The 13,049-nt window shown below is 45.3% G+C and overlaps 1 protein-coding gene across 9 annotated transcripts in view; it reads left to right on the top strand.

Annotated features, from left to right (window-relative positions):
* The first annotated feature begins 386 nt into the window (after window positions 1-386).
* Window positions 387-13,049, top strand: part of fgfr3 (fibroblast growth factor receptor 3) — a 73,224-nt gene continuing 60,561 nt past the window's right edge. For 2 of the 9 annotated variants that reach the window (XM_080784162.1, XM_080784159.1), the window contains exons 1-2: window positions 390-1,000; window positions 6,833-7,061. In XM_080784162.1, the coding sequence (XP_080640288.1) occupies window positions 6,908-7,061 (154 nt within the window). In that variant the 5' untranslated portion in view covers window positions 390-1,000; window positions 6,833-6,907. Of the gene's footprint in view, window positions 1,001-6,832; window positions 7,062-13,049 lie in introns of all 9 variants that reach the window. The other 7 variants (XM_080784165.1, XM_080784163.1, XM_080784160.1 and 4 more) reach the window with 6 other exon arrangements.

Here is a 13,049-nt window from a genome sequence, read left to right as displayed (position 1 = left end):
TAAATAGTCCCAAAACCGGAGTAGCCTAGCTAATAAAAGCAGCTGCAGGTCGAGTAATACTCATCTATTTCGTTTATTTCTTTTTAATGCGCCATGATTCAACAAACACCACCTAGTTCAGTTGCGCTAAATCTAACTGAAATTATCTTGGAAGACGCAGCACAGCAGTAAGGTAATTAGTTGGTTGATTGGATTTCTGTGACGGCGCGGTGCCAGAGGGAGGCGCCTGTTGAATTTTCACCCACTTGCAGGCAGCGCTGTGCGGGGTAGGCAGGCGGCGCGGGGAAATCTGATCTCCCTTTGCGCCTTCTTTTTTTTTTTTTTTGTACACGACTGCCCCGTAGCTGCACATTGTCAGAGGAGCAAACCCCGGAGAGGACGCACCAGTTAGACGCATCGTCAGTGCGCACCAATCAACCAGCCAGCCAGCCAGCCTGTGTGTGTGTGTGTGTGTGGGACTAAACGTGCTTATAGTCTGTACTTCACATGCAGCCAACCATCGCAAGCCAACAGTACGAGCTGAGCTGCTGCCTCTGCCGAGACAACAAACAGTCACACACACTCACAGTCTCACACAACACACGGACTGGTAGCGAGGAGAGGAGCGGAGCTGCCTGCGTGGTGCGTTTGTCCAGCTCTCTAGCTCTCTCACCCGAAAAGAAGAAAAGAACAAAAATCCCGAACCCGGACAATAATTTGGAGTGATTATGGCACGGTTTGGTTAACCTGTGTGGACATTTTCACGCAACAGTGACGACTGGATTTTTGGTGAAGACGTTGTTGGTTGGCTCGGAGCAGCGTGTCTCTACCCCGAGGACTCTACACTCTACAGTGGCAACTTGCAGGGATTTGGTGCTGCTACCCTGAAGAACACTTGTTGTGGACGGATCTAAGATTAGTTTTGGTTTTTCCAACTTCACTGGAGAGTAAAACACTTAATTCTGAATGCGTGGCGACATCTAAAAATCCCACATTTGGTGTTTAAAACGGGATACATTTGGTAAGAACATTTTCACATTTCATAGCCTATAGGCGCCATGATTAGTATATTATTGTGGGGTTAATTTGTTATTAAACGTTAAACTAAATGCATTGTGCGGCGTGCGCCGCTGTCCATAACATTCATTCACAATATCACTTCCTCGTATAGGCTATAGACTGAAGTTGGACAGGTTTGACAGTAGCCTAGCCTATAGTAGTTTGGGACGCAGATCAGTCTTGCTGTCAGCACTAAGTAACCTTTCAGTACCTCATAGAATGAACGAGTAGCCTAGAGCAGACAGACACGTCTCCTGTTCAGCGCGTCGATCCGTCCGTAGCGCTGACTGGACAGGTGTTGCAGAGGAGAAGAGACCCCGTCTCAGGCCGTGTGTGTCTGTGTGTGTGTGTGTGTGTGTGTGTGTGTGTGCGCGCGCTGTGACGGTCCCCGGCCCGGGCACCGCTGGGACGCAATGCAGCCGCGCGGTGCCGCCGTGCCGGACCGCCGGTGCGTGTTGTGTCGTGTGCGTTTGAAAAACCAAATATCGACGACTCTGTGGATTTATCAATGAAAGTACTGAATAAGTGAATATACAACATATCCCGTCTCTCTCGATGAATACATTTATGCTGCTTGTAATGCTACCCAATGTAGGCCTAATGTTCAAATTAATGTAGGCTATAATGTTCAATATGTGTAAATTCAGTGCTCGAAGTTGTTAAGCATTATGAAATAGACTTAATTGTACCAAGAGTACAATTAAACCGCACTGCTAGACACTTCTCTGCAACATTGACGTCTTTCCTATATGGATATGCAGCCGATGTATGAATTGCGTTATATTTCAATTGGGACTCTCTACCGCTGTCATTTGTCTTGCACAGAAAAAAGCAGATTGTTCCCCCTTTCTTTCTTTCGTTTGAATGAATTGGATGCGCTCTGAACTATGCGGTGGTCCTGGTCTGGTCCCCCCGCCACCAGTACAGTACTGACTGGCTTCAAACGAAGCCCCATATTGTTTTATGGGTTTCAGCCAGGGTATTTTTTTGACACTTTCAGCTCCATTCACCATTTCAGTGTGGCCATTGAACAGTCGTAGCTGGACAAAATTGTGGGATTAGACTATTATAAGAATTAAGGGGTCCTAAAATGAGACCTGGGAATTTCAGACACGTTCAAGCTTCGCATCATAACGAACGAACCGAAAATAACCGATGTTCAAGTTAAAATACAATACACAAAGCGAGTGGGGATTAATGCTTCAAATTAGGCTATCTATTGAGCCGAGAAATTGGCCTATGCGTCCCCGTTTACTGTTTTCATTCAGTGGCTGGGCCGCAGGTCTAAAATATGACTGATTGCCCCTTCATTGGACTAGCCTGCTGTTGTGAGACCGAACTCGTTTTCATGCCTTTCCCTTCTATTTCGTTTAATTAAATGACGTCCTCAACTGACTTTCTGAATTAGTTCTAACTTGCGATGGCATTATAACCAAGCCTCAATAAGTCATCGAGCCTATGTGCTCCTTGTGTTTCTTGACAGAAGGCAGATGCATCAGGTTTGCGTTTATTGGATGTCTTGTCTATTAGGCTTTTTACTGGGACAGACTGGAGACAACAAGGCAAAAATCTTCAGCGTTAGAGAGTGTAAAAATGAACCCTTTAAATGTCCAGGTATAATTATATGTTTGCTGTGTGAATGCAAAAAGGAAACAAAAATACAAAAAACCAAAGTGACAGTGCGGTCGCTGTTTCCTTGCAGTGACAGTCTCACTGTAGGCTAGGTGCGGTGTCAGTAGGTGAGAGGTAACCTAAACCTACTCTCTGTCAACGTCAGACTGAAGTGGTGTGAAGTGGGTCTCTCTCTCTTAAGCACGGCCACACCGCAGACCGCTGATCAATATCAGCTTAACTCAAAGGCGAAGCTGTGTGAATGCTTTCAAAGAGTGATAATGTGATAGAGAGTGGAGAAGAGAGACATGAAAAAGTATGTCCTCCCACTATATACGTATATCACTCTCTCTCTCTCTCTCACACACACACACACACACACACGGGGAGATGGTCATGACTGTGAGACAGAGGGAGACTGAGTGAAGAACAGGATGTCACAGTAACTGGGTGAACATTATGTTGCAGAGGCAGAGTTCTCAAGGAAAGAGCACTGTCTGCCTCGTGTCAGAGAGAGAGAGAGAGAGAGAGAGATAAATGTCAACCTCTCTGTCGCTCTCTCCCAGTTGAATTCCATCTAGCCCAGTTGAGTTCCCACTGCTGGAGCGGTCCTGCTGTTTGAGTGTGTGCTCTTTGCCTTAAGAAAAAGTCAATGGACCCAGGCGATTTGACTGATACAGTTGCTTAATTATTGAAGATTACTGGCATTCTCTGTCTGTGGGGTTCAGGGTTCTTTGATGCAAGGTGGAACTAGCATGTGACCACTTGAGCACTGATCCTCCTCGCTGAGGGAACAGAATGACAGAAATGTGAACCTAAAGCGCTTTGTTGCTCTGAGCTATTTTAATATCAAAACGGTTCTGCATGATTAATGACACGTTTTATTAACCAGTTTTAGAGAAGAGATATAGCCTAAAGAGAGAGACTTAATTTGTACACCATCATAATGATGAAATCAATCTAGAGAGAAGGTGGATGTGGATTTATTTAAGAGTTAAAATGTTAATTTGTGGTTTGAACTTTGGGCTCTGTCTAACCTTTCCATTCACACCAGCTGCAGCTTCTTAGATCACCAAGTTAGCATCACTATTTTTATTTTTCCTGGTAGCTACTATAGTGATTTTAAGTTCCCTCAAAGCACACCCAGTTTATCTTTATCAGACAAACTATTTTTTTCCCCTTCTTCTTAGTGATCAAGTAAACTATTTTGTGCATAGATTTTCACAAAGTAGACGTGTCTGTTTGGAAACAAATGTCCTCATTTGTATGCATGTGTAGATCATCAAATGAACACAGATTGACGTTATTTTGTGCTGACTTTGTCTAAACTGTACTCCAAAGCAGACACTAGCTCAGCAGTCAATCAAGACCATTGATTGTTCTCTCCCCCTCCACTTGGTGTTAAGGCCTGTTGTAACTACAGTTCAATCCAGACACGCTGCTTGTCCGGACAGGCATTAGACCTCCACATGTTCATTTCACACGGAGTGTAAAAACAGGCCCATTTTGCAGTTAAATGCATACTCAGAATTTTACTCTAGAGCTGGCACATGGAAGCTCTGATAGCCCTTTGTCAACTTGTGAAGTGAAAGGCTCATATATTTACACTTTTACAGTGACCTTATTTCAGTGTATTCGACTGTGTACACTCACTGTAAAATCCTCAGCGTTCACTTAAATATGGATACATTGTTGGTCGTATGTGACACAAATTGTTGTCACATGTTGCCAGGAAGTCCATAAATGTACTAACACAGCATTATCATTACAGTGCTACTAAGACAGTGTTACGGTGTCCTTACAACACAACACAGTACTGTACATACAGGATCCCCAGGCCAGATCATACAGTGGAATTAGGACATGGCGTGGCTGGAAAGAAAGCTAAATTGTTTTGTATTTTTCTCAGAACAATTCCTCTTTGTTGTTAGTGTTGGGGGGGGGGGGGGGGGGGGGGCTTAGTGTTAGCTCAGCCAACCGTGCATGACCCCTAAGCGTCACACTTTTCAGGGTTAAATGAACACTCAGGGTATTTTACTGCTTAAAAGGTGGGACTTAAACAATGGCTACATCTGTTTACCTGCCAGAGAAAACGGGCGTCTCTTGCCCTGTCTCACACCAAACTGCAGAGGGCCTCACAATCCTTATCGAGCTGTGTAAACAAAGTTGACGTCATGTGTTGTAGGAGGCAGGAGATGGGGCGAGAGAGGAGAAGGGGAGGGAGGAGAGGAGAGGAGAGGAGAGGAGAGAAGGGGGAAGATGAGAGAGGTAAAGACGGTAGTGTGGGAGGAACGGAGGTCTCTGACCGTTGTGTGTGCGCGTGTGCAAGGGCGTGCATGCGTGCGCAATTTAACTTTATGTCTCATAGTCTGTGCACGCACGCACGTCGGCGGCACGCACGTGTGCAATTTAACTTTATGTCTCATAGTCTGTGCGAGTGCATCCATCTTTGAAACTCCCTCAAACTGTGTCTCCACTCTCCAGCCCGTGTCTTTACTCTTTATCGTGTATGTGTGTGTGTTTTCACGTCATTCACCGGTATTTTGGCCCAGTGTGTTTTCTGTATAGTGATAATGTGCAAACAGAGCCTAGTGAAGCCGGAGCCCGGCCTCTGCCTGGCCTCCACTATGTGCTGAGCAAGGAGTGGGTCACAGATCCTCAGAGGAAAGAAAAACAGTACTGCTAAGACTAAAGACAACACAGCCTCTCTCTGGAGTGCATGTGTGTACAATACACCTCTCTGTGCGCAACCAAAGCCCACTCTTAAACTCTGCGTGTCAAAGTGTGTGTGCTGTGCATAGTGCGGGTGTGTGCCCTTGCGTGTACGTGCATGCATGTTAAATTAATGCTATGTGGGTGTGTTCGTCTCTCTTTACGTGTCTGTATATACGTCTGCGAGCCAAGGCTATTCTATAGAAGGACATAGTCGCTAAAGTTTAAGCTAACAGCAGTGTGTGTGTGCATGTGGGGGGTTTTGCGGCATGGAGCTCTTTGCTTTTCTGGGCACCTTTCTCTCATAGCTCTGCTCCCCTCCGTGCATTCCAACTTCTCCTGCTTAAGCAAACAGTGAACATGGCACTCCACCATCACACACTGACTTGCTGCCGTCATGTTCCGTGCCGCCTCCTCCCTGAGCCAGCCGGCTGCATTGGGCAACTGATACTGTAGACTTCAGCATTCTTTGCCCTGCAGAAAGATAAGCAAGTGCGTGTCAGTCACTTGCTAAACCATGCTCAAGATCCTCTCAAGCAGAAAAGCCTCCTGTGAAAAGACTGTCAGCCTGTTCAGTTATTAAGCCAAGTCTAATGTGTTTTTTGTGCTCTATGTATCATGGGGTCGTAGTGTTTCTTGGAGAGGCATCTACTGTGTGGACATGCTTGACTCCGCTCGCGCAGAGTGCAGCTAATTGTTTGATTAATGAAGCTTGCAGAATGGACGTACACTGCAAGATCTCTGAGCTAATTGGGCGCCAGTTATTGCTGTTCCAGTCTGCTATTGCCCACTAGTACTGTATGATTGCCCCAGTGCAGTTATGATCATGATTACAGGGCTCTGAGAACACTTCTGAGAAACCCTATGATGTGGGATTTTCCCCACAATCCCCAAGATCTGTATGGAATGTTCTTATTTCGACCAAATTTCGTCTAGTTCTAGTAGTGTACACAATGGACCCAAACGTGGCTTCACTTTCTATAAATCAAGCTCGTGGTCATTTCCGTTTTATCTTTTACCTTCATCTGTAATCTTTTCACACATCATTTATTTGACTTCTGGTTTTACTGTTTATTGTGGAAGCAATTGGCACAACTGCCTGTCATGCACGACATGCTCTGGAAATAAGAAGTGACACGTTGATTATTTGGTCTGATTACACGTTGTCTTCATCTCTGTTATTTCTGCCAAAACGAGCCAGGATCTTAAAACCAACAGTCACGTTTCAAAGCACTCCTATACCTTATGTATACTTGCGGCTGAGTTGTGTCGCACACTGGTAATAGCTGATCTACAAGGCAAGCTCACAACACTTTACAGCCTGACCTGTTGTGACTCGTGAGCTTGTAGATCCTCTATTTCCGATGCACGCCGACGGTGCGCAATCAAAGCATAAATCAGGCCCTACTCTTCTGCCATTCAAACTCGTGATTCCATTGACCTTCCTCCCTCTCTGCATGTTGTTTTCCAGGAGGGCGAGGGGAGTCCTTGGCTTGTTTCTCGCGGTGTCGGAGGCCACTGTCGTGTTGAGACAGCATGCACGCACATGATGTCGTCTGAGTTGGAGTCGGGCCTTGCTGCTCTGCGTCTCGCCTTGTCGTCTGGAGGAATGACGGCTCTCTGGTGCTGTGTCTGGCTATCCTTCCTCCTCCTCCCTCTCTCCGCCGCTCCAGCTCACCTGCCCACCGCCCCGCCCACAGGTAGGACAAGATACCATACAGATACCATACCTCTGCCGTCGATGTGAATGTGCATTAATGGAGGAATCTAATTAACTAATTCATTCATAAATTAATCTAATGAATACATGCGCTTTGGATAAAGACACTACAGTATATAAATGGACCATTTACTGTCATGTCGGGAGGGAAAAACAAACTTCCAGGATGTTAAATGGATTGGACATGTCTCTAACAACACCACAGACCAAGACACAACACAGAAGGGTTGGTTTGGTGATGCACTCGCTCAGCCAAAAAACCACAAGGAAAAGAGCAAAGTGATTTTGTCTGAAAAGCAACAAAAGACACCAGGGAATGTTTAACTTGTATTGTTGTTCTCTTCTATTGTTCTCTTTGCTTCATTTCTCATATGAGGAGATGTATTCACCACTTCAAATACGGACATTTTCAAACAACATTTTTGTATATGTATGCAAGTGTGTATGTGTGCATGTTTGCCCGTCCATGTGTGTCATGTTTTGCGCGGGCAATTTAATTGGAGTCTTGCTTTGGTTTTCATGCTGAGCGTAGCGCGATTCTCTCCCATCCTTTGTTCCCAAGATGGAGAAATACCCTGTAGATCAATCCAAAGTAAACGTTGGCTGTGTTGCCTTTAATCTCCACATATTGCGCAAAAAAGACACTAACACGGCACAGTAATCTGTTTCTGAGGCACTGGCCAAGAGGCGGGGCTTATTCCCCCCCCCAATACTTCTTCTTGTTTTTTAATCCTATGATCGAGTTTTATTTAAACGAGCCTTTGACACACGTAACACTGCATTAAGAAGGAGCCGTGTGCCTTTTGGAGATGGCCTAATTGTCTCATGCAAGGAAAGATGTTCCCATGCCCAGTATTGGGTTGTGTGTGTGTGTGTGTGTGTGTGTGTGTGTGTGTGTGTGTGTGTGTGTGTGCAAGCGTGTGTGTGAGTTTGAGAGAGCATGGTCGTGCGTCAGAGCTGTCCGTATCCTTGATCGCTGAGCTCACACCACCCCTCTACCTGTGTGTAAACATCACTCATCATCTTAGACTCCAAATGCTCTCCAGCCTTTCCATGATGTAATGTTTCAAGAGACCCTCCTTTTATAAGCTTTTATTTATCATGGGAATGTGATAGATTTTTTGTTTGTTTTGTTTGTTGTTGCTGTAGTGTACACAGTGGAATTGTGAAAGCTCATTAAACCTAGGAAGTGTAAAACTACTGAGAGTTGTCCATTGTAGGCTATATTTTCCCATTTGCCTTTCAGCATTTCAACTACCAGTGCTGCTGAAAGACACTCGCGTGTACAGTGTCTAATATTGTCTATGCATGTGCATGCACACGTATTTGTGTGTGTGTTACTGTACATTGTACCTATTGTAGGCTACCTGTTGTAAGGAAGCAGCCAAATACAGCAAATACTGTAACTTGTAAGGAGGCCATTGTCTCTGTCTGATAACTAATACATGTCACAACACAATTATGAAGCTGACAACATGGAAGCCTCTCTGCGTGAAAGCGCTTCCATCCCAGATATTGTTCTTGGCAGAGTTAGACGGCACTCCTGAAAATAGGTTTCAGAACATGACTCTGAACATGCGCTATGAGACTTAAACCCGAATCCTTATTTATACTTAGTCATGCGGTAATCTGCAAGCTGTGGCAGTCTAAACTCACTGCGACGCTTCGAGATGTTGTAGATCAGCTGTTTTCGGAAGGGGGGCTGCTGTACGACGGAGGATGAATTGGGTGTAGACGAGCAGACTGACGTAGAGGTGAAGTAGTGGCTACTATCAGCTCCATCGGCCTTTCCTGTACGGCCATGTGCTTCACATTGGAGCTATTTAGCTGATGTTCTTATTAACATGCAGTGAGTGAGCAGGTAGGGGTTCAGCGCCTTCCTTGAGAGTTAAGGATACTTTGGAATTACACCGCTACACCACAAGATGTCCTCACACTAGTGTAAATGTACTAGAATTTCGCCGGCCTTCGGCCGGCGAATCCTAGTTACATTGCAGCGCAATATGGGAAGAAGGAAATTCTCAGTAGTGTGCCCTGCACATATGTAGTAACGGATGGGTTATAAAGTATTAATAATAACAGAAAGTGTTTTTTATTTCTCATAAATACGCAAACATGGTGAAACAACTACAGTCACAGAGAGCAGTGCCAAGGTAGCTGCTGCCTGCTAACGATGCAAACAACAGCCTTGCCTGTCGTGTGTGTGTGTGTGTGTGTGTGTGTGTGTGGGGGGGGGGGGATAGCACTAATTTTCGACATTTTACTGTGTCATAAATATTTACATCTGTAGCCTATATTGTGATTACATTTGACCGTACATTTGACTCTTGTGTTATATTCTTGTGAAATATTCAGTAAAGTATTGTGGTGAAATATTCACCCCAAGTTGATAAGATATGCAGAGAATATAATACCAAGAACCCCCAGTTTGAAATGCATTAGGCCACAGACCCCCATTTGATACCATTTGCTCTCTGGGAAAATCAGGGTCCATTTGGTTCCATTTGTATGCTCTTGGAGTATGATGACTGCTAACAGTATTATCATAAAATATGTCTCAGTTTGAAGATTCAAAAAAACATATTTCATATGTGTGAGCTTGTAAAGTAGAACGTTCAACCTAGAGACAGTGTTGCCAAGTCTGATCATTATAAGCTACTTTGGACTTGTTTATCTATTGGTAGTCCTTGACATGGAAATGTTTGAGTTCCACTGCTCTGAAACAACATTAGACAACAAAGTTTGACAGTCAACACTATAATTGATTATTTTAAGACTAATTTCCGGACCATTTCTGATTTACCTACTTTGAACTGGCCTATTAACATTTTTATAGACCTGGTTGCTTGTTTCACTCTCACATCCACGATATGTGGCAACCCTGGTTTGTTTTGGTTTGCGTGTGGATGTGTTTTTGTGTTGCTTTAGCATCTTTATCACAGTAGCTATCAGAGGTTGCAGCAGCTGCTGCTGTCATGAAAACGCAAGTTTCTGTCCCAGAAGCTCACGTTAGGTCTGCGCACACTGTATGTTGCTATGGCAACCTGTCATCAAATGCTGCTAACGTTGTGGTCAGCACTGTTAGCATGTGTGCTATCAGGCAAAAGCTGAGATAGATATAAAACTACTGGCCAAAATGTCATACAAAACACAACAACTAAAATCGGAATGTAATTGTGACCTACAGACCATCATGATTTGCTTGCTGGACCTATAATTAATTTATTTGCATTAAATTGCCACTCGCCCATATAAATAAAAAGCAATAGCCTGCATGTGTGTGTGTGTGTGTGTGTGTGTGTGTGTATGTGTGTGTGCGCGTGTGCGCAAGACAGACGTGCGTGTGTGTGCAGGCTGAGAGCTGGTGACTGTGATTGACGTGTGAGCTGGATAAATCAGTGAGAGTTGGAAAAAGCGCCCGCAGAGCCAACTCGCAGGCAGTGCCTCAGGCCAGATGCCCGAGAATCGGTACAGGAATCTCTGGGTCACCAGTTTTGGTGTGACACACACGGCTTCCACATTTAGCTTCATACTGGGTGAAAGTGGCGTTCCAAAAATTATTTTTCCCCTCGGAATTCTTATTCACAATGAGATGGAGTTGAGGTGTTTGTGTTTGCTTGCTGGAGCTATAATTAATGTATTTGCATTAAATGTCCACTCGCGCATCGAAGTAAAAAGCAAGATGGCTGCCGATTGCGAGCGGAGAGACGGTGAGAGTAGTGACGTGTGAGCCGGGGGCGGGCCTCTGACAACAGCATGAACACAGGGCAGTGTTGCCAGGTTTGCGAATTGTAAGCGAGTTGTAGTGTGTGCAAGTAGCCTGGTTAAAAGGCCTTGTTTCTGCCCGTGTTGGGGCAACAGAACATGTCGACCAGTTTCTGTCAACTGCTTTTGGTCAGGTGACCAACTCCACAAATGTTAAATTAGATAGGCTATTCTTTTCAGGAACCATTAACATGAGGGAGAGTATACTACAGATGTGATTTAGATTTTTTTTACATCACAGGTGTATTGTACTATTGTCAAGCAAAGCATCTGTGCTTCAAAATCGGTTTTGTGAGCCAAGTACAGTACGGTTTTGTGGCTTTACGTGATTCATAGAAATGTGACTTTAGCCTCGGTTGCTGCTTCCATGTCACCCCCCCCCCCCGCCCAGCTGAGGTCTCTCTGTATCCACAGATGGAATCACGGTGTGGACAAAATGACTTGTCTTTTGATTAGCAGATGGCATAGTTTTCCCCTCAGCCTCTCAACAGAGCGGTGGCACTGTGCTGTGAACTTGTCACACAACGAACCCAGGACCGGGACACAGTGGGAGGCTGTGTGTTTGTGTTGTGTGGGGTGGGGGATGGTATGTTTTTGTCTTTTAGTGGGTGTGGGGTGTTTGTAAATCCATGCGTGTACTATGTCTTTGTATACAAATGTGTGACTGTGTGTCCGCTTTGCCAAGTGCACTCATTTGCGTGTGCACGTGTGTGCGTGTTCTGTGTTCGTCTCCCACAGGACGGACTGCAGGAATCCCCCTGTAATGCCCTGCTGAGCTCTCGCATGAAATATGTGGCTCCTCTGTGAACCAGCAGACCTATAAATTCAACACTCTCACTGTAGCTATTGTATGTACTGTGTGTCCACACACACACACAGACAAAGTGGAACGTCCCAGAGTTAAATGAACACAGAGGAATTTGCTCTACATACATCTGTATACGTTTGTGCTTTGGGAAAGTGGGTACACGTACACCTACATGGCAAAGTGGTGCATGTGCGCAAGCGTGCGTGTGTGCGTGCTGCAGTATGTTGAGAGACTTAACCTCGATTATGACAGAGAAGCTGGGAAAAGATGAGAGGAGAGACGGTGGTCTCAAATGAAAGGACACACATGGCTGGGGTGACAAAATGACAGAGAGACAAGAATGTGCGTGAGTGGGCGGGGGGGGGGGATGGGGCATTGTCTCACACCACTGTCACTAGTGAAGAGACTATTGGAAAAGTGTGTGGTGTGCATGTCATCAGCAGAGGTGTGAGTTTAGCTGTAAATCGTGGCGGTGAGGTGGTGGAGTGGATTGTAGCATCTGAGCGTAAATCTGCACACAACGTGTTTTTAACAGCCATCCTAACGACACAAGTAACCCCTGCTGACATTTACGGCCCCTGCGTGCACGCTCACTTGCGCACGCCCGCGCACATGCGCAGTCGCGCACCCACCCACGCACGCACGCACGCACGCACGCGCACACACACACACACACACACACACACACACACACCCCTTGCCAGTGTATTCTTTGAAGAAGAAGCTAGCTTATGCTCTGGTGTTGTGTATACTGTATACCCTCCTTACGGCTGTGTGCCGGCATCAGTTCACCAGAACACAAAGGAAGCCAGCATCACTCAACAGCTCCATACAGAGTAGACTGGCAGTCAAAAGCCAGAAAGTTATATCTACGTTGTGAGCTTGTTGATGGGTTATTTTTAAGATTGTACATCTCAAGTAGTTTATCCTAAAATGTGAACACATTGATAATGTGTGTGTGTGTGTGTGTGTGTGTGTGTGTGTGTGTGTGTGTGTGTGTGTGCGCGCGTGTGACTGCACCTCATTAATGCTGTTTGAAACACACTCTGCATGTCATACTGTGAATAATGGATGAAAACAGAGGGTGCATGTGCCGTGCATGTTGCGCGGCACACCTCTCTCTCTCTGCCGGTCTCTCTCCCGGTTTGCATTACCTCTCTCCTCTCTTTCTTTCTCGGCATCTGTCTCTACATCTCTGTCTGTCTCTTTCTGTCTCATTTGTTCTGAGTAAGACGAATCATTTGTGATGCTCACATGTAAAGGGGAGTAGCTACACTTATCTATTTCCCGAAATGCCTGGGTCGCTGCACATGCACACACATTAAGATTTAGACATATGCACACTTTAAATGCTTTATTTAATTAACTCCATAAATAATGAAATTGCTCAACACT

Source organism: Protomyctophum bolini (assembly GCF_963924005.1).
Source record: "Protomyctophum bolini genome assembly, chromosome: 15".
In the NCBI taxonomy this organism is placed as follows: Eukaryota; Metazoa; Chordata; class Actinopteri; order Myctophiformes; family Myctophidae; genus Protomyctophum; species Protomyctophum bolini.
This window is presented reverse-complemented; position numbering and strand designations above follow the sequence as displayed.